General features: G+C 41.1%; 6 protein-coding genes across 7 annotated transcripts; 3 read left to right on the top strand and 3 right to left on the bottom strand.

The window, feature by feature from the left end:
• Positions 1-716: 716 nt before the first annotated feature.
• Positions 717-2,421, bottom strand: LOC123766335 (uncharacterized). Of its 2 annotated transcripts, none has more exons than XM_045755405.2 (5): positions 2,290-2,421; positions 2,051-2,135; positions 1,303-1,722; positions 1,035-1,225; positions 717-952 (listed from the first exon to the last, which is right to left on the bottom strand). In XM_045755405.2, exons 2-5 carry the CDS (start codon positions 2,126-2,128, stop codon positions 826-828), a joined length of 816 nt encoding a protein of 271 aa, XP_045611361.2. In that variant the 5' UTR covers positions 2,129-2,135; positions 2,290-2,421; the 3' UTR covers positions 717-825. The 2 variants fall into 2 exon arrangements, with proteins under 2 accessions (XP_045611361.2, XP_045611362.2); XM_045755406.2 differs by having other exon boundaries at positions 2,296-2,317.
• Positions 2,422-4,112: 1,691 nt separating this feature from the next.
• LOC123766334 (hepatitis A virus cellular receptor 1-like) lies at positions 4,113-6,361 on the top strand. The gene is made up of 5 exons (XM_045755404.2): positions 4,113-4,228; positions 5,420-5,461; positions 5,541-5,624; positions 5,702-5,995; positions 6,136-6,361. The coding sequence occupies exons 2-5, from the start codon at positions 5,420-5,422 to the stop codon at positions 6,247-6,249; spliced, it is 534 nt and encodes a 177-aa protein (XP_045611360.2). The 5' UTR covers positions 4,113-4,228; the 3' UTR covers positions 6,250-6,361.
• Positions 6,362-6,957: 596 nt separating this feature from the next.
• On the top strand, positions 6,958-9,007 carry LOC123766203 (uncharacterized). Its single transcript, XM_069321193.1, has 5 exons — positions 6,958-7,008; positions 7,169-7,249; positions 7,969-8,448; positions 8,532-8,722; positions 8,801-9,007. The coding sequence occupies exons 2-5, from the start codon at positions 7,169-7,171 to the stop codon at positions 8,925-8,927; spliced, it is 879 nt and encodes a 292-aa protein (XP_069177294.1). The 5' UTR covers positions 6,958-7,008; the 3' UTR covers positions 8,928-9,007.
• Positions 9,008-11,066: 2,059 nt separating this feature from the next.
• On the bottom strand, positions 11,067-12,418 carry LOC123766204 (hepatitis A virus cellular receptor 1-like). The gene is made up of 5 exons (XM_045755173.2): positions 12,304-12,418; positions 11,886-11,927; positions 11,723-11,809; positions 11,353-11,646; positions 11,067-11,270 (listed from the first exon to the last, which is right to left on the bottom strand). The coding sequence occupies exons 1-5, from the start codon at positions 12,304-12,306 to the stop codon at positions 11,157-11,159; spliced, it is 540 nt and encodes a 179-aa protein (XP_045611129.2). The 5' UTR covers positions 12,307-12,418; the 3' UTR covers positions 11,067-11,156.
• Positions 12,419-13,921: 1,503 nt separating this feature from the next.
• LOC138362706 (uncharacterized) lies at positions 13,922-16,381 on the top strand. Its single transcript, XM_069321194.1, has 5 exons — positions 13,922-14,024; positions 14,203-14,280; positions 15,415-15,849; positions 15,936-16,126; positions 16,204-16,381. The coding sequence occupies exons 1-5, from the start codon at positions 14,019-14,021 to the stop codon at positions 16,328-16,330; spliced, it is 837 nt and encodes a 278-aa protein (XP_069177295.1). The 5' UTR covers positions 13,922-14,018; the 3' UTR covers positions 16,331-16,381.
• Positions 16,382-19,688: 3,307 nt separating this feature from the next.
• LOC123766294 (uncharacterized) lies at positions 19,689-20,528 on the bottom strand. Its single transcript, XM_045755365.2, has one exon. It carries the CDS (start codon positions 20,526-20,528, stop codon positions 19,689-19,691), a length of 840 nt encoding a protein of 279 aa, XP_045611321.2.
• Positions 20,529-22,285: the final 1,757 nt, after the last annotated feature.

Genomic DNA, 22,285 nt, shown 5'->3' with positions numbered 1-22,285 from the left:
CCATAAGGGAGACCCCCGCATAAGACTTTCCCCACTATCAGACCAGCACGCATTTTCTCACGTTATTTTTGTAGCATGTCCCATAAGCAAGCAAGTAATTATCAAAAGAAGGCACCAAACCGGGAAGGCTATGTAGCACCATCAAATACGCAAAATAATCAGAGGGCGCTAAATATCACCAAGGATGCCAATACGAGCATGTTCCATAAACCCCAGTCGGCTCAAGACTGTAGTAGTGCCGATTCTACGTAAAAAGCAGATGTCTGCTACAGTGTTCCCACTGGGGAACCCGTTTTTCAAACTTTTTTTTTTACCTAGTCTTTGTTTGCAACCCTCTTTCCTCCCCCCCACGAGTACATGCCAACAGATACTCTAGGACAGAACTATATGGCGTGGGATGGATATTTTAGAGAATAATTCCTAGGCGACATTAAAGTCGCTGGCAAGAACAGTGCAGTTTCTCCACGCCAGTGCGCACACCTTCCCAGGATGCACCAGTATGGTAGGTCCAGCCGGTGGAGGCCGAAGCTTCGAAACCTCAGTGACCGAGACAGCCGAAGGAAGGGAGTCTTACCCGATCAAGACTAACCGTTTCATGTCGGGTACGCGAGATACGGTACAGGGAGGAGCGAGGGTATTTAATGAACAAATTAGCGTTTAAATCTTCATTTGTTGCCCTTTTGAGGGGAGCATTTAGGTAGACAAAAAAATATAAATGCTTCTTACGAAAAAAATAGTAAAGTTTATTCAGAACACTTTAGACAAAAGTACGTCAATTTGGCACAAGATGTCCACAGGCTTCCAAAAGGCTTTAAACCAAAAGGCTTAAGACTGTCTGAAACCATAGTAGCCTCCAGGGACGAGGACCGTGTCGGTGATGGTGCGGTAGTCAGTGAACGCTGTGCTCTTAGTGTTAATGTTGGTCCGCACCAGCGTTGTTGTGTACGACAACCTGGGGGAGAAATTGGTTTTATTACATTTCATTTGTATTTAAATAAGCTAGCAATTGCAATACATAATCTGCTTTTACTTACACTTGGGTGGCTGTGGTGGTGTAGGTAGTCTGCACGATGATGTATGAAGTGTGGGTGATGGTCACGTAGTCTAAAGACCTTTCCGTCACAATCCTGAAGTCTGACTGTACGTCCGTGACTGTTAGTGTCGAAGTTTTGTAGAGTACCGTTGTCTGGAGGGCGACGCGGTCGTCCACGGGCGTCTGCAGCACCTGTGTAAAATTATATTTTAGATACCGTACACTTTACCTGCAGACACATGGTAAAGACAATAAAAGCAAGTCCTTACCCCGCGTGTTCCAGTGGCGACAGTCTGGACGGTGAGGGAAGTGAGGGTGACAGCCACGCTCTGGAAAGCTTGGTCAGTGAGGGTGACGAAGCGGTCGACGGTGACAAGCTGGGTGACAGTGGGGTGGAAGACTGCGTCCACCCTGCTGACCTGAGGGGTGCCATACCTTGGACCAGCGTAAGATGCCGGACCGCTATTGCTGCCCGCGGCGACGCGCTGTCCGCCGAATCCAAGATCTATCTTGTCATCGCCGGCTACTGCTCGACCGGAAGTACTAGCTGAACCACCGACTCCTTGACCGACGGCAACACCCAATCCAGCACCCTGAATTGGACCGCTGCCCTGTTGACCAGGTATGCCTGGAGTGGCACTGCCTGCGCTTCTCTGCCTTCCCGTTTGACTGTCGTAACTGGAGCCAGGCTGAAATGTGGAGAGAAGACATTAAGCACCTTACAAATTGCTAAATTAACGTGGCATCCCAAATTTAAACTTAATGATTAATAAGACTAATCTAGAAATTTACTAGTAATTAAAGTAATGGAAATGCTCTGAATAAATTAGACGAATATTTTTTACTTTTCGTATAATTTAGAAAATTTGTGTATAATGTGTCGACCAAGCCACCATAGAAAGAATAATATCAAAATTAAAACCCGAATAAAATAAACATTATCTAATTAAAGATACTTAACAGAGCCAGTGTGTATATATATAAAAGTAGTAACATTAATGCTTTCCAATAACTCACTGAAGTAAGCTGAGCGACAACTAGCATCTGGGACACGGTGAAGACTGTCCACAATAACCACATCCAGGAAGACGACATCTTAAGACTATGAAAGACATTACAATATACCTCAGACAAAAAGTTAAACAAAAAGTAAACGCCAAACCACAGTAAATAATTAGATCTTTATGAACAAGACTTAACATTCATATCGTATAACACTATTAATAAATATTTAACATGCAAAAAACTTAACATACCCAAACTTTGTTAAGCTCTAAACGTTGTCAGATAAACAGCCAGGAACTGGTATGTCGAACGAAATAACGAGGTGCACCTCATTGCCTTCGCCACACGTCGCATGCACTAACGACAAACTATGGAAGAAGGATAAGAAAGCTCTCACTTAATTATATAGATTTAGTATTCCCCAATCCACCGCTCTCTCTCAACCTAACAGCGCCATCTATTGACGAGCGCGTCAAGTACATGAGCAAGTGGAACTGCTTTGTCCGTTACGCAATTACAGTATATCACTATCTTTGATCGTTGTTTAAGATCTCTGTTTCTTAATGTCCTGCCGTGTTAAAAGGACTACGGGCTCACCATAGCCCGTGCTACTTGGAACTTTATTCCAGGTAGCGAATCTTTAACAACGTTAAAAGGATATGCAGATAACTGCACTAATTACAATGTCTTTAAATCATTTTACCATATTTAGGCAACAATATAAATGTACATATTTATATAAAATATGAATTCATAATACATAAAATAATTCAAATTACAAGCGTGACCGATCTGACCTCAGCCTTTCTAAATGGCCCTTCACATCCGGCAGAAATTTTAGTATTTCGAAAAAAAAAAATTGTAGCGTTTATCATTATTCAAAATTTGTTGTTGTATTTTACTCTCAATGAATATATTATTATACTGCACATAGGAATATTCTCACAGCTTATTTTAATTCCGAAGTTGAGGGCGTATATACAGACATAATTATTCCTGTTTTTTTATCGTTTAAAATATATGGGTCGTATACAGCCGAGCATATCTTTGTTGAATTTTTATAATAAAGTTTTAAATGTAACATTTTTATTTGTATAGAATATACATTCAAAATTAAAGGCAAATGGACAGAAGATATATACAACGAGGTGTATATATTGGTGCTCATTCACAGAATTTTCTCTAGACAAGAACAATGTAAACCACTAAACAATGTATATATATATATATATATATATATATATATATATATATATATATATATATATATATATATATATATATATATATATATATATATATATATATATATATATATATATATATATATATATATATATATATATATATTAGTATATTTTGGTAGCAGTCTTTCCTGTAGACATATATTTTTAAATATGACTGAAAAAGTAAGATTAATAATTCTAACACGAATTTTCTCGATCTTTCTTACGTTTCTTTTCACTGTTGATGGTAATTCAAAAATCAATTCTCCAAAATTCATTTTTATTTCTAGTTTGACGCGACACTTGAGCGCGTTTCGTAAAACTTATTACATTTTCAAAGACTTTAGTTTACACACACACACACACAACTTTAACTGAATAGAGCTTAAACATCTTCGAGTTTTTTATACCTACATTTGGGTGAGGTGATATGTTACAATAGTTTTGGATGAGGTGAAAATAAACTTTTTACACAAGACAGAACACGAAACAATGGGTATTAAAGGTAGGTGACTGCAGAAGGTCTATTTTTATTGGCCCATATTTCTTGATGCTTCTATATTGGAGCGGAGTCTTGAAGTGGGTAGAATATAGTTGTGCATTAATATATTCTTGGTAAATAATAAGTAATGAAAGGGAAAGATTGCAATGAAAATCAATGTTTGTTTTTATATAAAATACAGAAAACGTTCGATGTATTGAAAATCATAAAATGAATGCAAATTTAAGCTCCGCGAATCTTCACCCCAATTTTTTGTTTTTTCCGGCACTCGAAGCATAGCTGACTGTTCAGTCAATAGATGGCGCTATTATGGCGGTATTGGCAGGTTTTCAGAAGCGCTTTCTACCTTTCTTTTATACAGTCGCTGGTGGGAAGTTAACGAGGTGGCCGGCTGTCAGTCACCTGGCATTCACTAACACGTGGTTTGCATAGTATCAACCTACCTGGAGTGTTGCGTTTAAGGTTTGTTATTGATAATCATTTTGTTATATACGAGAGATGTGCTTTTTTATGGTAAATTTTACTAAGGGTTTGTTTGTAATATTAGTTTTAAGAATTTATCATTTGTAGTGTAGAAAGCAGTTGCTGAGTTTGTCTTTGAGGATAGTGTTGAAATGGCGTTACAAAAAGCTGAACTTTAAATTTCGCAAAGCGTATCGGGTTTAAAGATAAATTACAAAATAGCTTTAGGGTTTTTTATTTTTTTTAAACTTTAATTTAAATTTCAAGACGTTGATAAATTATTATTTCAAGAATTTCAAATTTTTAACTAGTTTTATAATTGTCTCCAAATGAGAATTTACTTGGTTTTAGTTAACTTAAATCTATGAAATCTTTAATTTATTCCTGCCTTCTCGTTACTACAGTAAACTTCCTTTTCGGTGTAAAGGAAGGACTTGCTGATGCCCACTTTGTTTTTAAAAGCTTAACTTTTTTTTATAGCAGCTAGCTATGCTTGAATTAAATCTTAAATTATCCTTTGGTTTTTCAAAGAACTTTACCTTGGTAACGACTTTAGATGTAAGACCGTTGCGTCACTCTTAAACTGTTCACTCTTTGCTTCATACCTATATAGTCAAAGGCAGCTACAGATGCTTTACTTACTTGATTACTAATGCAAAATTAGTTCTCAATGCTAACTGACGATGGTAATTAACGAGCACTAACACCCTCGGTATAGTAATGGATAACTGGCAACCAGTATAACGAAACTACTTCCCAACGATACTAGATGCCAATTCTATCGGTTAATTTTACTAGTAAAATTGGCTATTGTTGTATGTGCCGGGGGGGGGGGGTAGGGGTAGTCTGTAGAATTTACATTTTGAAGCGAATGTAATGCATTTTAACTTCGTAGATAGCGGCCCTCCCCCCCCCCCCCCCTCATCCTTGGAAGGTAGATGGAACTACCCTAGCATTCAGACTTCGTTAATGTTTCTAATGTTCGGCTAATTCCATAAAATTTGTGTAAATTTTATAACTTTAGATTCGTTGAAAGAAAATGGTTATCGGAAAAATTACGTAAATTTATGAGGACTAAAAGAAACGCTTCTTACAGTCTGCAATTAATCTTTTAGTCTACTGATTTTAGAATTAGAAACATTTAGAATATCTACCAAACCTGAATTAAGTTTGGTCTTAATGTTTTTACAGATGGCGGTGCTTGCTCTACTTTTCCTCTACTGCATCGCTCAGGTACGGAAGTTTTAATTTCACTGCTTAAATATTCAAAGGTAACTTGGTTCTCTTTAACTACACATTAATCTCTTGACAGACCAAAGGCCAGGCGTACCAACCTTACGGAACCCACGCGCCTTTGCCAGTAGTTACCCCAACAACCTCTACAGTCACCGTTCAGGTTGGTAACTGTCGATAATTTTATTTTCTAGTCATGGCTGTTTCTACGGTATCTTGATTATGCATGCATATTTGCAGACAACTCTGACCCACACTCTGCGAGAGACGACGACCTCTGACGTGTGGGTTACAGAGCAGACGGCGATCACCCTGACAGTTACCCAGACAACCACCCAATGGGACTTTGTTCCCCAGTATCCACAGACGGTGACCTCTGTGATAAGGGTCACCTCCACACCGGTAGTGGTTGAGACGGCTACGGTGGGGGTCAACCCAGTGAGCACAATGGTGTCCATCTACAGTCAGTTCGTCACCACCACAGATACTGTTAAATACTGGCAGACTATAACCCACGTCGCTGTCACTCACGAGGTAACTAATGACTGAAAACATAACATCCACAAGGCTGTTCATTTGATGCATCACGTTAGTGTGATCTGTGTGTGACTGGAAACATATTCTAAAGTTTTCCTAGTTAATAAGCATAAATTATTAAGTCTCTCCCTTTGCAGATCCAGACTGTTCCGGTGGTAACCACACAGGAGCTTTATCAAGAGATAGTAACTACGGTCACCCAGATAGTAACCACTACGGTTACCTCCACCACGGCCAGATACTATGCTTAATGACTCGAGACTATGGCCCTTAATTATCTACGAACTATATTCTTTGTAATAATGATTCACTTGATCTAATGGTTTTTCAATGAGACTTGACAATAAATGTTCTTTTCTGCAAGCAATGTTTGGAACCTAACAAGTGAAGTATTGGAGGGAAAAATGTCAATCTTGGGAAAGGAGGGGGGGGGGGGGGAATAAAGGCAATCATTGGTGGTTGCCCTGATTGCCGCTCTCGGGTTAAAATTTCAATCTACACGTGCATTCTTTAGTGATAAGACTACTCTGCTTCAAAATTCGGTCTCTGATTAGTAAAACTTACAAGCTCACGTGCTGTAATCTGTAAATTTGTCTTAAAGCGTAGTTGAAATGTGCGTAGCTTAAACCTAGAGATTCTGGGCGGTTAATGTGCAGGTAAACATTGGCTAGACTGTCATGAACTTGTAGACTAAATCATAAACTACCCGTTACTTGAGAAATGCTCATACTGAGCTCATTTAAACACGTCGCCACATTGCCATCAGAAACCAGCGGAGGTTATCAAATGGTAACATAGAAAAGATAAATAACGAGGTGCGAGGTTGGGCGAGCGTTGGGTTAGAGTACATGGTTATATCTTATAGGAACTTTCCTATCCTTCTTCCCTAGTCTCCCGTTGGTATGTGTATTTATTTTGTGTTGAGAAGGCCACGAGGGGGACCCCGTTTCTTCCCTTTATCATTACAGTTGCTGCCACCACAGCTTACACTACTTGAAGTGGGATTCACGGTATTTATGACATGAAGTTATATGGTTTTAAATGTATTGTAGAATTCAGTTTTATTATCAGTGCGTGTGTGTTAAGTGTTTAGTTTAATGATAGGGTTGAGAAGTTTATTATGACTAGTAATGTGATTTTAAAATTGTTTTCCTCAGAATCGCTTCCCAGATGCCTCTAAACGTCGCCATGTCTCTCTTCTTCGCCCTTCTGGCCGTGTCCCAGGTGCTGGTCATAGCTCAACTTGCAACTGTGAGTTCTTGACTTTTCTTCTTAACTTGGTGTTTACCAGGATATTTTTTTTTTGTCTGGAGCGTGATTAGTAAATTTAGGTAATTTCCCCCCCCCCCCCCCCCCAAGATTAAAGATTATAAATCCGGATAATTACTTGAATATTAAAATCAGACTGAATAAAAGGGTTTATTTATGACTTGTAAAAGTTGTATATAAAGCATTAACCACTAAATTTTTAAGTTATCCTATCCCGGTAACTCTAATTTTAGTGCATTAGATGTCATGGTCTAAAGATCCGGTGAACCGAGATTCTTAAGCCCCACCATTTGGGCTGGACAGTACCCCGCAGGTCTCTATATAAAAGTTCAACACGGGCCGGCGTTAAACTGTCGGTGCTTAGGCACCATTCCTTCCCCATCCCAAATCCTTGACCTGAAGCACTTTCAAAAGTGCTATAGTCGTAATAACTTCGCGGATTCCCTTCCAATTCGTAGGAACTAAATTTTTTTTACTAGATATTACCCCTTTTCCCCACTAACTATCACTCCACTTGGTGTGAAAGGAAATCTAATAATTATGAACGTATTCTGAATTTGTTTGAAAGTCTGTTAACTTGCATAGATGTTCAGACTCGATCACTGTTTCACAGTTTTATGTAATACTTTAATTGGTGCCTCGTAGGTATCTCAAACTTTAGTGGTAAACAGATTTTAATGCTATAACTGTTTAAATGACAGCCTGGCTCTGGTTACGGTAGTCCTACTACTAGAGGTACGGGAACAGCAGGCAGTGCCGGCTCTCTCTCAGGTCAGCAAGGCAGCGGTCCAGCAGCAGGTTCCGGCCCAGGTGTCGGCAGTAGTCCAGGTGCTGGCTTCGGCGCTGCCAGTGGCAAAGGACTTGGCCTTAACCTCGGCCAAATCATCGGCGGTGGTCCAGCTGGGAGCGCTAGTCAGGTTGGCAGCGGTCCTTCTGGTAGTTTTGGTCAAGCTGGCAGCGGACCGCGCGTCACCGCGGGCAGCAGTAGCGGTCCGGCATCTTACGCTGGTCCAAGGTATGGCAGCCCTCAGGTCAGCAGGGTGGACGCAGTCTTCCACCCCACTGTCACCCAGCTTGTCACCGTCGACCGCTTCGTCACCCTGACTGACCAAGCTTTCCAGAGCGTGGCTGTCACCCTCACTTCCCTCACCGTCCAGACTGTCACCACAGGAACACGCGGGGTAAGTATTTGGTTAAATTGGGGTAACCATGAGAGTGTGGGTGTGGAAGGATGATTGTTACAGAAACTAAATATATTACACAGGTGCTGCAGACGCCCGTGGATGACCGCGTCGCCCTCCAGACAACGGTACTCTACAAAACTTCGACACTAACAGTCACACACGTGCAGTCAGACTTCAGGATTGTGACTGAAAGGTCTTTAGACTACGTGACCATCACCCACACTTCATACATCATCGTGCAGACTACCTACACCACCACAGCCACCCAAGTGTAAGTACTTGTACTGCCGTTAATCTTAATTGCTTGCTTCGTTTAACTGAGGTTAATGTAATTTCTTTTCCTCCCCAGGTTGTCGTACACAACAACGCTGGTGCGGACCAACATCAACACGAAGAGCACAGCGTTCACAGACTACCGCACCATCACCGACACGGTCCTCGTCCCTGGAGGCTACTATGGTCATAGACAGTTCTAGTGTATTAACGTATTGAATTTGAAAAAAATTGGCATTGAGTAATATTTACTTTGTATACAGGCAATAAAATGTGAACTTAGTCCTTGGTATTTTTCCTATGTCTATACCAGACTAATATCTCTGAACCTTTGTTTCTTTACGCAATTGTCTAAAGGTGATCTGAAGTCAGTTGTCAAATTAAGCCATATGGAGAAAGTTTATATTTTTGTCTAGGCGAGACAGATCCCGTGGCAATATAAGAAGTTTATAAACGTTCTGCTTAAGCCACCGCCATGTGTGTAAGTGGGGGCAGACGTCTAGACTACACTGATACCTAACACTGCAAGAGACGAAGACCTCTGACTTATGGGGGGGGTTCTGACTACTGCCGTCGCCCAGGCAACCACCTAATGGGACTTTGTTACCAGCAGCTGACCTATGAAAAGGGGACGCTTCCACTCTGGTAATGGCCGTGACGGTGGAGGTAAAACCAGTGAGCACAATGGTGTCTGTACAGTTGGGTCACCACCAGATACTGTTAAATACTGGCAGATCATAAAACTTTGCTCTCGCTAGCGGAGTAATAGATTGTGAAACAAATACATGTTCCATAAATGTTTGCAGAGAATTGTTCACGAAGTTCTTTCAGACGATGGAAACTAGTTGCATCCGCGAATACCAGAGATGTGTTTATTGGATGTAAAGTTTGTTCAGTTCTTCGACAAATAATGAAATTCTTAAATGTGAACATCCCTGTTAATCTACAGCCTTTATACTTTATTTGTGGAAAGTACATTACTGTTGGTTTAGTGTTTAATTTGGGTTTGAGTGAAAGTCGCTAATATGAAATGGATCATTCCCCCTTATTTGAATAAGAATCTCCCTAATTAGTGTCTACACCGTTCCGCGCGCGCACTGCTGTATCCGGCCAGTGGTCTCACACCGAAGTTTGAGCCTTTCAAGAGCTTAAGTTTTGACAGTCCCTTTCGATATCGTTCGCCTTATGCGTTTTTCTCTTATTGGCGTCCTTGGTGATATTTAGCGCCCTCTGATTATTTTGCGCATTTGGTGCTACATAGCCTTCCCGGTTTGGTGCTTTTTGATAATTACTTTTGACAGTCTGCTTTTGTAAATACGGAGGCGTTAGATAAAACGCAATATTCGAAATCAAATATGTAATTGGAAGACTACGGATTTCTAACTTGAGCCAACAATAGCGTATACCATTAGTCTTGAGGTTTCTACCAGTGTGAAGGATTAAAATTTTGGATTTGACACTAGCAGTCAAGAGGCAGTTTCGCGATTCAGCCAGCAGGAAGATTTTCTAAAACTGGTACACTAAATGAAATTTTAAGCCTACCACTCGCTTCAAAATAGCTTCACTTATTACTAAAAGATTTAAGTTACTAATCTTGATAAACATCTAGTGACATTTGGGATATTTTCCAACGAGAACCTGGTGTGCAAGTCTAGGTATTTAAACTGAAGCTCTTCTCGAATGTAAAGCTAACAATTAGTTCCTAGATAGTTTGTTTAAATAAGCTCTGCCAGATTTAGCTAATTATCTAGCACCTTCAGTCTGTCCAAAACAGGGAGGGGGGGGGGGAGAGGAAGTATTCCCCCATCGCCGTTAATGTCTTTACTTAAGTCCTACAACCTATAAGAGTGCAGGGAGGCAGTGTAAGCAAAACCTAAACGTTGCACACAAAGCTGGACTAGTGAATAAAGCCATTTATTAGCGTTAAGGTCCATGTAAAACCCTCAAATTTAGCGAATAGGTATTTGAGCTATGGCCCAACCATTTTCAAGGGCGGCCTTTCCAATCCACCGAGACGACTCAGAGCTCTCGCTCCCCTATTTATGACATTGAATTATCTATGTATCTTGTGGTTCGTAGTGAGGCGAGCCCCAAGTGTGTCGACTCTTATACGCCATGATACACACTTCCCTCAATTTATTTGTTCAATAGTCCACAGCCCCACATTTGAAGTAAAAACTCTAGGTCCTCGTAGACTAGATAACCCCCGTGTTCACTTAAAAACTGAAGGGAAGCTTGTGGATTCTAATCGGCATCAGATTCTTACAAACTAAGAGTTAAATTGGGGGAATAATGCAAGCCAAAGCCATCATACATCTTAGGTTTTAGTTCCAAAACCAACATTACCGAGTATACCTTTTATTTGACATTACAATCTATAGTACTTTGTGATAACGAGTCATTAAGCGAGGGAGGAGTAGTCAAAAGCCGTTTTAAGCGTAGTATCTTGCAGTGGTTGAGGTAACTGTAGTGGTTACTATCTGGGTGACTGTAGTTACTATCTCTTGAAAGAGCTCTTGTGTAGTCACCACAGGCACCGTCTGGATCTGTAAATATAAAACAAGCAATTAGGTTTAAGGAAGTTTTAAGTCGGCTTCCCCAATTACTTGAAGTTAACTCATTAGTTACCTCGTGAGTGACAGCGACGTGGGTTATAGTCTGCCAGTATTTAACAGTATCTGTGGTGGTGACGAACTGACTGTAGATGGACACCATTGTGCTCACTGGGTTGACCCCCACCGTAGCCGTCTCAACCACTACCGGTGTGGAGGTGACCCTTATCACAGAGGTCACCGTCTGTGGATACTGGGGAACAAAGTCCCATTGGGTGGTTGTCTGGGTGACTGTCAGGGTGATCGCCGTCTGCTCTGTAACCCACACGTCAGAGGTCGTCGTCTCCCGCAGAGTGTGGGTCAGGGTTGTCTGAAACGTTTATACAAAATTAGCAAGATTTTTTACAGAAACCAGTTTATATGTATACAATGCTAGAGTTACCAACCTGAACTGTGACGGTGGAGGTAGTGGGCGTGACAACTGGCAGAGGTACATGGGTTCCGTATGGTTGGTAGGCCTGACCCTTTATCACCTGGGGTAGTTAATTTAGCATTATTACAGTATTAAGGAGGTAGAGAATCTATGGGACAAATAATTTTAAAGTTTACCTGAGCAATGCAGCCGAGGAGGAAGATGGTGAATAACGCCATCTGTAAAAAGAAATTTACAGAGTTTAGTTGAAAGTTTAAAAATTTTATGTGTACCAGGTAGTAACTACCTACTGTAATGGTTTAGTTTTACCACAGCATTCCTTTGACCGTTTTATTAATATCCAACAGCCAGTTTAACTAGTTTGGCAAATGGAAACCACTAAACATTAAAGTTAAAACGCTAAATACAAGGCAGGAGTCGCCCAACCCACAACATTAACCATCATACACACCCCCTCCCCCCGACACCGAGATATTCAGTAAAATTTCTGAAGCCAAAAAAACTAATATCCAACCTTCAACACCTATAAATATTTCCTTAAACAAATCTAGATGTACCCACAAATGCAATAGAAAAAACTAATTCCAACCATACCATAGATGTTTAATGATCGTCTACTCAAGAAACTTGTTCAGCTGTTGACCACAGACACTTGACTGCCAACGTAGGGACAGTCGGCCACCTCGTTAACATTCCACCAGAGTCTTAACGAGAAAGCTAGAAAGCTCAACCCAGAAAAGTTATCACTACCACTATAACAGCGCCATCTATTGCCTAAACGTGGAAGTTGCAACCGCGCTCCTGTACCAGGTAAGTCCACTACGGGTTCACCATAGCTGCTTACAACATTTTGTTCCGAGTAGCTGAATCTAAAACAACAATAACAGCCTGAACTTGTCATTAACGCTTCTTACTACGCTTTTCTAACGTAGAAAAGAGCCACGAAGGTTCAAAGAGTTGAAATAAAAAGGAAAACAAAATTGATTTCCAAATCGCACATTATTCCGGTAATAAAATTAAAATAATATTCATTTCCCTTTTCTGAATGTCTTTCACGTTTTTTATTATTTACAATATTATTAATGATTTGAAGATTGCCTTTCGTTTTATCTCTAATTATGAAAAATTCTAACACAATAGACCTATATGCATATAAAAACATTAACACGGAAGGCCTACATGAATATATATTAGCATTGTTGGCCTATATTCATATTTCTAAACGATAATTAAGTCGCACTTGGGAAAAATTAAACTTCATAACAATACAAATAATAATAAATCAATTGGGGGAAATTATGTACGCCAAAGCTGAGGCCCAGCATTACTCTAGTGAATTTTATCTTTGATATATCACATGGGTATTTCTCTGTGTAAATAATACTACCATATCAGATAATAAGAGAGCAGATACAATTATTTTATTATCGTAAACATATCCAAATAAGAGAAGTAATCACATCGTTTTATTTACCTTATTTCTATTCTTAGAAAATATCAAGAGTTTCAATAGTAACGCATTTAACAGTAAAACTGAAACAAGATGAAGTTTTATAACAGTCTAGTGGCTAGATAGCAACCTAGGCCGCTATCCTAGCGGCCTAGGTTCGGCCGCTAGGTTCTTATTGTTCTATATTGTATATATATATGTGTGTGTGTATACGAATAATCAATTACAAGCTCTCTTAAATTTAACGTAAAACACGGATATGTGCCCATTTTCATTTCATCCATAAATTTCTACCAAGCGAAAGCTTGAATAATCGTGTCTATATACGGTCTCAGTGGGAAACAAAAATTCAAGTTTCGCCTCATTAGTGTCATAATGAGAAATATTAACAAAATGCAAACATTTCTGTCTATGACCCATCGTTTAGAAAGCTTAGGTCAGTGCCGCGGGGCTTCTAATCTGATTTGTTCAAGCCATTATAAACTTGCATTTCTTTAATATTTGTATTTAAATAGTAGCCCAAATACCGTGAAATAATTTGTAAACATTGAAATTAGGGAAGTTATCTATACAATTATTTCATATAACATAATTGAGAAGCAGATAAACAATATTATGGCTACTTTTTGCTCGTATGTGACGTGTTCCATCAATAGATGGCGCTGTTAATGAGGTATCTGACGTTTTCTAAGGAGCTTTCCAATCCTTCTTATAACCAAACGCTAGTCCACAGATGTTTTATATTTGTGAGGGGGGTTGGAGGAGGGGGAATGGGGTGGCGATGTCAATGAGGGGGCCGACCTTAGTATTGTGATCATTCCTGACGTTCCATCTCTACTGTCAGCACTTGTCTCTTCTAATGAAGGTTTGTTAATTTGATAATGTTAAGATTGATAATGTTAAGATTGATAATGTTAAGACTGGTCAACGTTATGTTAAGTTTTTGGTAGTTGGTTTTTAATGTTAAGGTGCCAATTAATTAGTTATTTTATAATGATAAAACTTGATATAGGGTTTTGTGATGTAAGTCAAATGAATTTCAGATGTCTGTTTCAATGGCTTCCGTTCTCTGGACACTTGTTGCTGTATCGCAAGTACTGGTTATTGCCCAACCTTCCGTGGTAAGTTCCTGAAGGCTTACTGTTGTAATATAGACCAATCATAAAGTGAAAGTATAGTGGCTTTATTTTTACGTATAATTGCTAATCTAAAAATCTAGTAATCTTAAATGTTTTGGCTTGTATACTCAAACTTTTACGTAAATCTATAATAACTGAAGATGGCTCTTGAATGCATGTTATCATAAACGCTTTGCATTAGTGTTATCTAACTGGCCTAAAAAGTTTCATGTAAAATGCTCGGATGCTATTTAAAGTGCTAAAACGGTGAACTCTTCTAGCTTGTTAACCTAAGTATTTATACTCTGCGGTAATACAACTAGGCCGAAGATTCATAATTTAGTATGGAAAGTGGAATAGGTTTTTTCCATATGCTTTTAAATATCTTGCGTATAAGTTTGATTTAAGCTTGTTCAAATAGTCTGAAACTCTTGGCTTGTAGCGTTGTTTTAAAGCTGTTTAAAGCTTAAATATTTATTATAAAATCACATTCCTACTTGGTGAAGGATAATCTGACTCCCACAGACCGTATTTTTTCGATAAATCTAAACACTTCAGTTGTACTGCGAACAGTTAAATCTGTCTTGGCACCATAACTTTTGTCAGACATACCCTAGTTATAGTTTTGACATCGTAGAAAGTTCTAAAAAAAAGAACGTCTTTTAAACATTAAATTTTATCAGTCTCGATAAACGCTACAGCATCGCGAACGCTAAAATACGTAAATCTACAGGCCTGTTTAAGTCTGATAGTAGGTTCAGAAGGGTAAATAAAGTATCAACCATGTAGACGCGCGGCTAAGTTGCTCTTCCTACGGTTGCTGCACTGGCGAGACTTCCTTTTTAGGTATACTTTTAAACCGTTTAAGAGTACCACAACAAACTTCCTAGGTATAAGTCAAACCTTGACTAAACTTTCCTAATTAAGCATGCCGATGGTAACATTTTAATCTACTAATGACGCTTAAATGTCTTCAGTTTTTTCCGTTAAAATACTTAACCTTTAAAACTAAGACTTTAGGTTTTTAATTAACAAGCTTTGTAAAATAATGACCCACGCCTTGTACTGATATCGCATTTCATTGAGATTTTAAGTTTAAATTTATTTTCTCTCCTCATCGACACGTCTAAACTTCAGCCTGGCTCCAGTTATGCAGAATCGGGCATCCTCTCGGACATACGTGGTAGAGGGACAAGTGCTGGTAGTACCAGTCCTTCTGGTCAACAAGGCGGTACCAGCAGCGGCGATAGTACAGTTCGAGGCGCTGTACTAGGCAGTGGTCAAGTGGGTATTAATGTCGGCAAAGTCAGCGGTGGCGGTCCATCTGGTACTTTCGGTCAAGCTGGCAGCGGACCGCGCGTCACCGCGGGCAGCAGTAGCGGACCGGCATCTTACGCTGGTCCAAGGTATGGCAGCCCTCAGGTCACCAGGGTGGACGCAGTCTTCCACCCCACTGTCACCCAGCTTGTCACCGTCGACCGCTTCGTCACCCTCACTGACCAAGCTTTCCAGAGCGTGGCTGTCACCCTCACTTCCCTCACCGTCCAGACTGTCACCACTGGAACACGCGGGGTAAGTATTTGGGTATATTGGCATAACGAAGTGTGGGAGGGGGAGGAAGAGGGATGATCTTAGTCACTAAATATAATTTTACACAGGTGCTGCAGACACCCGTGGATGACCGTGTCGCCCTCCAGACAACGGTACTCTACAAAACTTCAACACTAACAGTCACACACGTGCAGTCAGACTTCAGGATTGTGACTGAAAGGTCTTTAGACTACGTGACCATCGCCCACACTTCATATATCATCGTGCAGACTACCTACACTACCACAGCCACCCAGGTGTAAGTAAAAGCAGATTATGTATTGCAGTGGCTGGATTTAAGTAAAAATGAAATCTAAAAACTAATTCCTTCCCCAGGCTGTCGTACACCACAACGCTGGTGCGGACCAACATCAACACGAAGAGCACAGCGTTCACCGACTACCGCACCATCACCGACACTGTCCTCGTCCCTGGAGGCTACTATGGTTTCAGACAGTCTTAAGACTTTAAAGTATATTAATTAGTTGCGCACTGAATAAAAATATTAAGAATTGGTAACTTCTATTATTGACGTGTTAACTTGGTGACCTTTGCCCAAACTGCTTCCGCTGGAAGGTCTTGATATAAGAGTATATCTTTACGTTGCTAAATATTTTCCTTAGCACAGGCATAAGCTAACTTTTAACGCCTCTGATTCCACCAAATTTAATCTCGTGATTTTTAGTTTCTGTGCCACTTGTACGTCTCTCAGGCTGGAGGAAAGATGCTTTGGTTCGTCTCGCATAAATGGAGACTGTCCCTACACTTTATGAAGGGCAGTGCAGTGTAAAGTGTACCTGAATGTGCTAATTGTCTGGGTTACCCTTGGTTGAGGCATCGCCTCTTAAGCGTTTCACAGGCTTAATGTACAGATAATCCTCCATTTTCCGTTATAGTGGAGGAATCTTGATGACTACCTATTCTCTCTCCTCCCTCTTTTCCCCATCCCCCACCCCAAGATTGCTGCCATTTCACTTAACCATTTATTAGTGCATGGAAAGGGAATACTGAACGGTTTGAGGCGTGTATATACCATTAACTTGTTTGATAACCTAGTAAACATTCAGCATGCGACTACTGGAAGTCAGACATTTTAAGTCTCCCGCTTCAACCCAGCCAACGGCTTGTTTGATAAAGCCCGCCCTTCCATCCCCTACTTCTAAACACCCGAGAGCAATTACCGCGGATCTAAACACTTGCTCGCACAAGACCCAGTTGGACCCAAGAAAAAAATTAATGGATCCCACTTCGGCTTCCGACGTCCACAAGGTTCTTTTTTCTTTAAAAAGAAAACTTTGCTTTCCCTCATTGGACACTAAATACAGGTGGGTACACGAACGACTCCTCCATAGCCCTAACTTGAGTTATAGTACCACTCCTGCAACATAATAGCAGAGCCCTCGGGGCCAGTTTCTTAAGAAATGAAGACGTTAATGCACGACTTCAAGAAACTGAAGGAAAAATATTCTTTTTAGGCTTTACATTTTGTATATAATTTACGTAAAGGTATTAAATGCAATTTGCCCATTAACCGCGTTTTTGTTCTCGTATTGGCATCCTTGGTGATATTTAGCGCCCTCTGATTATTTTGCGTATTTGACGGTGCTACATAGCCTTCCCGGTTTGGTGCCTTCTTTTGATAATTACTTACTTGCCCATTAACCAGAGTCCAGTTGCGTGGTGGTCTGCGCAGTCGGTTCCCAGCCAAATGGTCTTGGGATAGATTCCAGTGTAAAGCAGGGAGTTGGAGCATGTTTCCTTGCAACACATATTTGTTGAGAGCATCCTGTTCCCCGACCACACGAACCCGAACCGATGCTCGTCTCTCCCGGGAAACATTGTTGTCATCAGGACTCCTCCTTGTCGCCGCTCTGAAACTTAAACGAAATTCGCGTTTTCCTGACGGTTTACCATTCTTCTCTTGGTAATCTGCATGTGTGTGTGTGTGTGTGTGTGTGTGTGTGTGTGCAGTTCGTCTGTTCCTGTCTGCGTTACTGTTTTGAGTGTATTTTTGTGATCGTTCGTCACCGTAAAGAACAATTATAATGCTACGGAAGTGGAATACTGAATTGTGTACTCTCGAATTTCGCGACCTTGTTATGCTTTGACTAAGGCAATTCTCGCACACCTGTGTTTATACTATTGATTTATCTTGCAGTTATGTTGTGTACTTTATTAAGAAATCTTGAGTTTGTGAGTGCTCGCAGGCGAGTGTTACACATAATGCACTCGCCATGAGTTAATAGGCACCGGCTTCACCTCTGGGAAACTCTAATCGAAACTATTAATCGACTGGTGTTCTGACGTGTTTATTTGACCATATTGATCATCAGTGTGCGCGTGCGCTCGCCTACGTGTGCCAAATACCTGAACTTTAGCTCTCGGGACTCTGTCTGTCCATGTATGGTACAATTCAGAGGGTGTTGGCCCTACCTACTTTCAGTAGTTCATTCCATTTATGCGCTTTTCAGGCCAAATGTTTTCTTACATTCAAAAGCTCTGCCGGTAAAGAATGTGCGTTGTATTGGCCTTTGGCTTTTCACGATACCCTGAAGCAAGAAATGACATTGAATTGCTAAAGTTCTTAGCACAGGACTGGTTGGTTAGTTTTTGTTTCATATCCAAGTTGTGGGAATAAATTCAACCCGCTTTTTTCGGGATAACCAATGTAGTGACGTTAGCATAGCGGTCTGTTGAGCCAACAAATCCCAGAGGCCTACAATAAAGTATAGCAACACGTTGGTCAGTTATAACTTAGATTGCTTGAAAAGATTTTTAGACGTGAGTTGGGAAAGTTAGTGTTACAGGTTGACTATTAAGAGCTCATTGCAGTCCCTTTGCATGAGAGTGATGGGCAAGCCCTCTCACAATTATAACATAATTATATTGCAATAGAGAATATGGGTTGTTCGTCAGGAAGTTGTGTGTGCACTCTGTGAAGTTCTTAGATTACGCACACCATTAAGGAGTAATTAGGGCTTGTGCATAGTTTGAAGAGCCCAACTTGCTGGTAATTGGGGATGACAGCATCTATAAGCTAGGCGCTTACACATTTACTGAACATGGGAGACATCTCCCGTCACGCAGGGTGCAGTCGCACCTCCAGATTTACAGTATCGGTTCTTGATACTTGATATTGGCTCAAAAGGGCCACCATTTACGGGCTATTCATGCCCGTGCCACCTTTTGGGTGGCATAATCTTCTTCAATCATTTCCTGAAACAAACTGCAATCCCACTACATGTCATCCTGATTTCTGTCCACTCAAAAGTTCGTCACTAATCAGTTTGAAAATAGCTGGACCAGGTTTAGTTGAACTAGTTTTCCGGTGAACGCCAGACTTGAAATACTACTGGCACTATAGTGACTTCTTACTCACTAGTGTCAGTAGATGTCTACTTCCCTAGAACATAAACCAAATATTAGACCTATACTTGTTGTCCAGACCACACACTAGAAGGTGAAGGGACGACGACGTTTCGACTTGAGAATGGTCCAGGACGGACCGGAACGTCGTCGTCCCCTCACCTTCTAGTGTGTGGTCTGGTCAACATACTTTAGCCACGTTATTGTGACTCATCGCCTGCATATAGACCTATACTTCTGTTTTGTCTTTCCAATGTCTCTGTCTGTCTGTCTCTCGCTCAAGCTCAATGAAGCATCGAATGTAGGCACACATGCCGTGTTCCAATACGCATGTTGTCTAGTCTCTCGTAACTGTAGAAGTCTGTTCTGAGCAAGACAACACCGCTTGAGAGCCCTCATCACTGTGCACCCCGCGTCACCAGCGACCTTCCCGGCGCCTCAACAACCATTGACGATCAAATGTTTTCGGGACGGTGCCGTTCCGGTGCTCGTTGGACGAGGTGATAGTGAAGGTGTTTATGGCAGAGCCGTGTCAGAGAAGGATTGGGAATTCGAACAGGTGATGATGATGGTGGTGGTTGTGTGGATGGTTCGGCTGCTGGATCTGGTGGTGTTGATGGTTGAGGTGCTGTATCTGGTGGTGTGGATGGTTCAGGTGCTGTATCTGGTGGTGTGGATGGTTCAGGTGCTGTATCTGGTGGTGTTGATGGTTCAGGTGCTGTATCTGTTGGTGTGGATGGTTCAGGTGCTGTATCTGTTGGTGTTGATGGTTGAGGTGCTGTATCTGGTGGTGTTGATGGTTGAGGTGCTGTATCTGGTGGTGTTGATGGTTCAGGTGCTGTATCTGGTGGTGTTGATGGTTCAGGTGCTGTATCTGTTGGTGTGGATGGTTGAGGTGCTGTATCTGTTGGTGTTGATGGTTGAGGTGCTGTATCTGTTGGTGTTGATGGTTGAGGTGCTGTATCTGGTGGTGTTGATGGTTCAGGTGCTGTATCTGTTGGTGTGGATGGTTCAGGTGCTGTATCTGTTGGTGTGGATGGTTCAGGTGCTGTATCTGGTGGTGTTGATGGTTCAGCTGCTGATTCTGAAAGTGGTGTTGGCCCTGTTCCATGTAGTTTTGACCGGGTAGGTGTTTCTGAGGTTGATTGTAGTGTTGCTGTTGGTTCTGGTGGTAACGGGGTTCTCGTGATGGTGGTGCTGCTGCTGCTGCTTATTTTACTGCAATTTCTGCTGCTGATTACACTGGCGGTGCTGCTGGTGTCTGCTAGGTTGCGAAATCGATGAAGCTGCACCATCTTTCTCGGAGCTGATGAGCCTCCAACGGTATGAAAGGTATGTTCTTTATTAATTTTTTTCCTATAATATATACCTTTGATCATGACTGACTCCCTAAAGCGAGGGAAAACAGGGTAAACCAATATACGGTGGAATATACGTCACCAGACACCATACGGTGCATAGTTTTCACTTTCACGTTAATAAAAACAAATGAAAAACAACATATAAAACGTTGCAATACCCTTTCAGTATGAGGCCAGAAGTGTTACATGGAATTTCATGCGTCGCCCGACACTCTGATACCGTTTCGCGTAATTGAATAGAGGGGATTTAGTCAACTATATCCGCGAGGAGGTTCTCAGCCGCGATGTGGATAGTGGCAATGAAAAAAGTTTGAAGTAGAGATTTCGAAAGTATTTAATAGCTTTGGTCTCTGCCTCTTTCACTCACACTCGTCTATTTATATAAGAGACTGTACGCCTATCTGTCTGTCGTTGGAGGCCAGACGCTTAGGGCTAGCCTCGCCTAACTTTGCAAGGGCAACCGTCTTAGGTAGGATACGGACATAGGCTGGTCAGAGTCAAGCATATTGGTCTTTTCAGAGGGGGTAAATCCCAATGACCCAGTCCCCCACCAAAAATCAGTGAAAATGGATGGCCGAGTCCCTAGACTTCTTGAAAGGAAAGTGAAATCGGTATTCAATTAAAATATCTGTTTGTTCGAGGCTGGAAGCAGGATGGGGAAGTTAGGGGGGGAAGAGATGGAAGGGGTAGGGAGATGTTGGTGAGGGATTAGAAGGGGAGATGTGGGGCGAGTGGGAAGGTGGGAAGATTGGGGATAGAGGGGAGGGGAGTGGGAAAGTGGGGTGGGGCAGATGGAATAGGTGATTGAGGGATAGAAACAGACTATCCCGGCCACTGCCGGGTACTTCTTTCAGTTCGCAATATTAAAACAATTAACTATGACTAGAATTCAACATGACTGTGTTTTATCTCGTAAAATGAATATTGCAATTTAGGAATTGTCATCCCATATCGGCTTATTTTGAGGCCTGGCTATTAACATTAATCTATTCTGCTTGTAATGATTTCTTGGATGATAATTTAAAGTTATGCTTCATTCAAATGGGTACATTAATAAGCTGAAGATGTATAGGAGTGTCTGAGCCTTCATGTGATCAGTTAACTTTATTTCTCAAATATTTCCTACTAGAGTGAACATGCTCCAATTGTGTCAGTCGAGGAGTGAACTATTACTGTCGAAGTCATGTTCTTAAGAATGGAACAGCTTCTGACTGAGACATTCTTGTGCGTTAACTCTTGACTTTTGTTTGGTCTTAGAAGCTATACCACGAGGTGGAACCCCGAGAACACTTGTCTTGAATATAACAGAAGACAGCAAACATTTTTGCCAGAGTTGAAAGCTCTATTGAACTGATGTGTCTATAGCCTTGGATACGCCGAGACGTGAGCCATCCTGAAGGTGTGTCTATCCCATTCAGGAGACGGATATATACAATGAAAAGATCAGGCTATCTTAAGTCTCAGAAAAGATAACACGTACACGAAAAAACAGGAATTCTGCAAGTTAACAGACATAGCAGAGGGTTAGGTTAACAGACAGACAGACATTGATGAAAGCCATAAGTCGAACGAAAAGCTAAGCCAAGAAAAATAAGGAAAAAAAGCAGTATGAATATAATAGAGAAAGTTTGGTCGTCTCTCAGCCATCAAAACACTATCAACATCTCTGTCGGCGTCACAAGAGAGTCCGT

This window comes from Procambarus clarkii, chromosome 9 (assembly GCF_040958095.1).
Source record: "Procambarus clarkii isolate CNS0578487 chromosome 9, FALCON_Pclarkii_2.0, whole genome shotgun sequence".
In the NCBI taxonomy this organism is placed as follows: Eukaryota; Metazoa; Arthropoda; class Malacostraca; order Decapoda; family Cambaridae; genus Procambarus; species Procambarus clarkii.
This window is presented reverse-complemented; position numbering and strand designations above follow the sequence as displayed.

What these genes read in the sequence shown, in the direction of transcription:
- LOC123766294 (XM_045755365.2), bottom strand. Translation starts at nt 20,528, where the DNA reads ATGGTGCAGCTTCATCGATTTCGCAACCTAGCAGACACCAGCAGCACC.
- LOC123766204 (XM_045755173.2), bottom strand. An exon ending in TCCTCGGCTGCATTGCTCAG is followed by an intron (nt 11,810 to 11,885) that starts GTAAACTTTAAA and finishes TAACTACCCCAG; the next exon opens with GTGATAAAGGGTCAGGCCTA. An exon ending in ACGTCGCTGTCACTCACGAG is followed by an intron (nt 11,271 to 11,352) that starts GTAACTAATGAG and finishes TTATATTTACAG; the next exon opens with ATCCAGACGGTGCCTGTGGT.
- LOC123766334 (XM_045755404.2), top strand. Translation starts at nt 5,420, where the DNA reads ATGGCGGTGCTTGCTCTACTTTTCCTCTACTGCATCGCTCAG. An exon ending in TCCTCTACTGCATCGCTCAG is followed by an intron (nt 5,462 to 5,540) that starts GTACGGAAGTTT and finishes ATCTCTTGACAG; the next exon opens with ACCAAAGGCCAGGCGTACCA. An exon ending in CCTCTACAGTCACCGTTCAG is followed by an intron (nt 5,625 to 5,701) that starts GTTGGTAACTGT and finishes GCATATTTGCAG; the next exon opens with ACAACTCTGACCCACACTCT.
- LOC123766335 (XM_045755405.2), bottom strand. Translation starts at nt 2,128, where the DNA reads ATGTCGTCTTCCTGGATGTGGTTATTGTGGACAGTCTTCACCGTGTCC. An exon ending in TTGTCGCTCAGCTTACTTCA is followed by an intron (nt 1,723 to 2,050) that starts GTGAGTTATTGG and finishes TCCACATTTCAG; the next exon opens with CCTGGCTCCAGTTACGACAG. An exon ending in TCGCCACTGGAACACGCGGG is followed by an intron (nt 1,226 to 1,302) that starts GTAAGGACTTGC and finishes AATTTTACACAG; the next exon opens with GTGCTGCAGACGCCCGTGGA.
- LOC123766203 (XM_069321193.1), top strand. Translation starts at nt 7,169, where the DNA reads ATGCCTCTAAACGTCGCCATGTCTCTCTTCTTCGCCCTTCTGGCCGTG. An exon ending in TCACCACAGGAACACGCGGG is followed by an intron (nt 8,449 to 8,531) that starts GTAAGTATTTGG and finishes TATATTACACAG; the next exon opens with GTGCTGCAGACGCCCGTGGA. An exon ending in ACCACCACAGCCACCCAAGT is followed by an intron (nt 8,723 to 8,800) that starts GTAAGTACTTGT and finishes TTTCCTCCCCAG; the next exon opens with GTTGTCGTACACAACAACGC.
- LOC138362706 (XM_069321194.1), top strand. An exon ending in TCACCACTGGAACACGCGGG is followed by an intron (nt 15,850 to 15,935) that starts GTAAGTATTTGG and finishes AATTTTACACAG; the next exon opens with GTGCTGCAGACACCCGTGGA. An exon ending in ACTACCACAGCCACCCAGGT is followed by an intron (nt 16,127 to 16,203) that starts GTAAGTAAAAGC and finishes TTCCTTCCCCAG; the next exon opens with GCTGTCGTACACCACAACGC.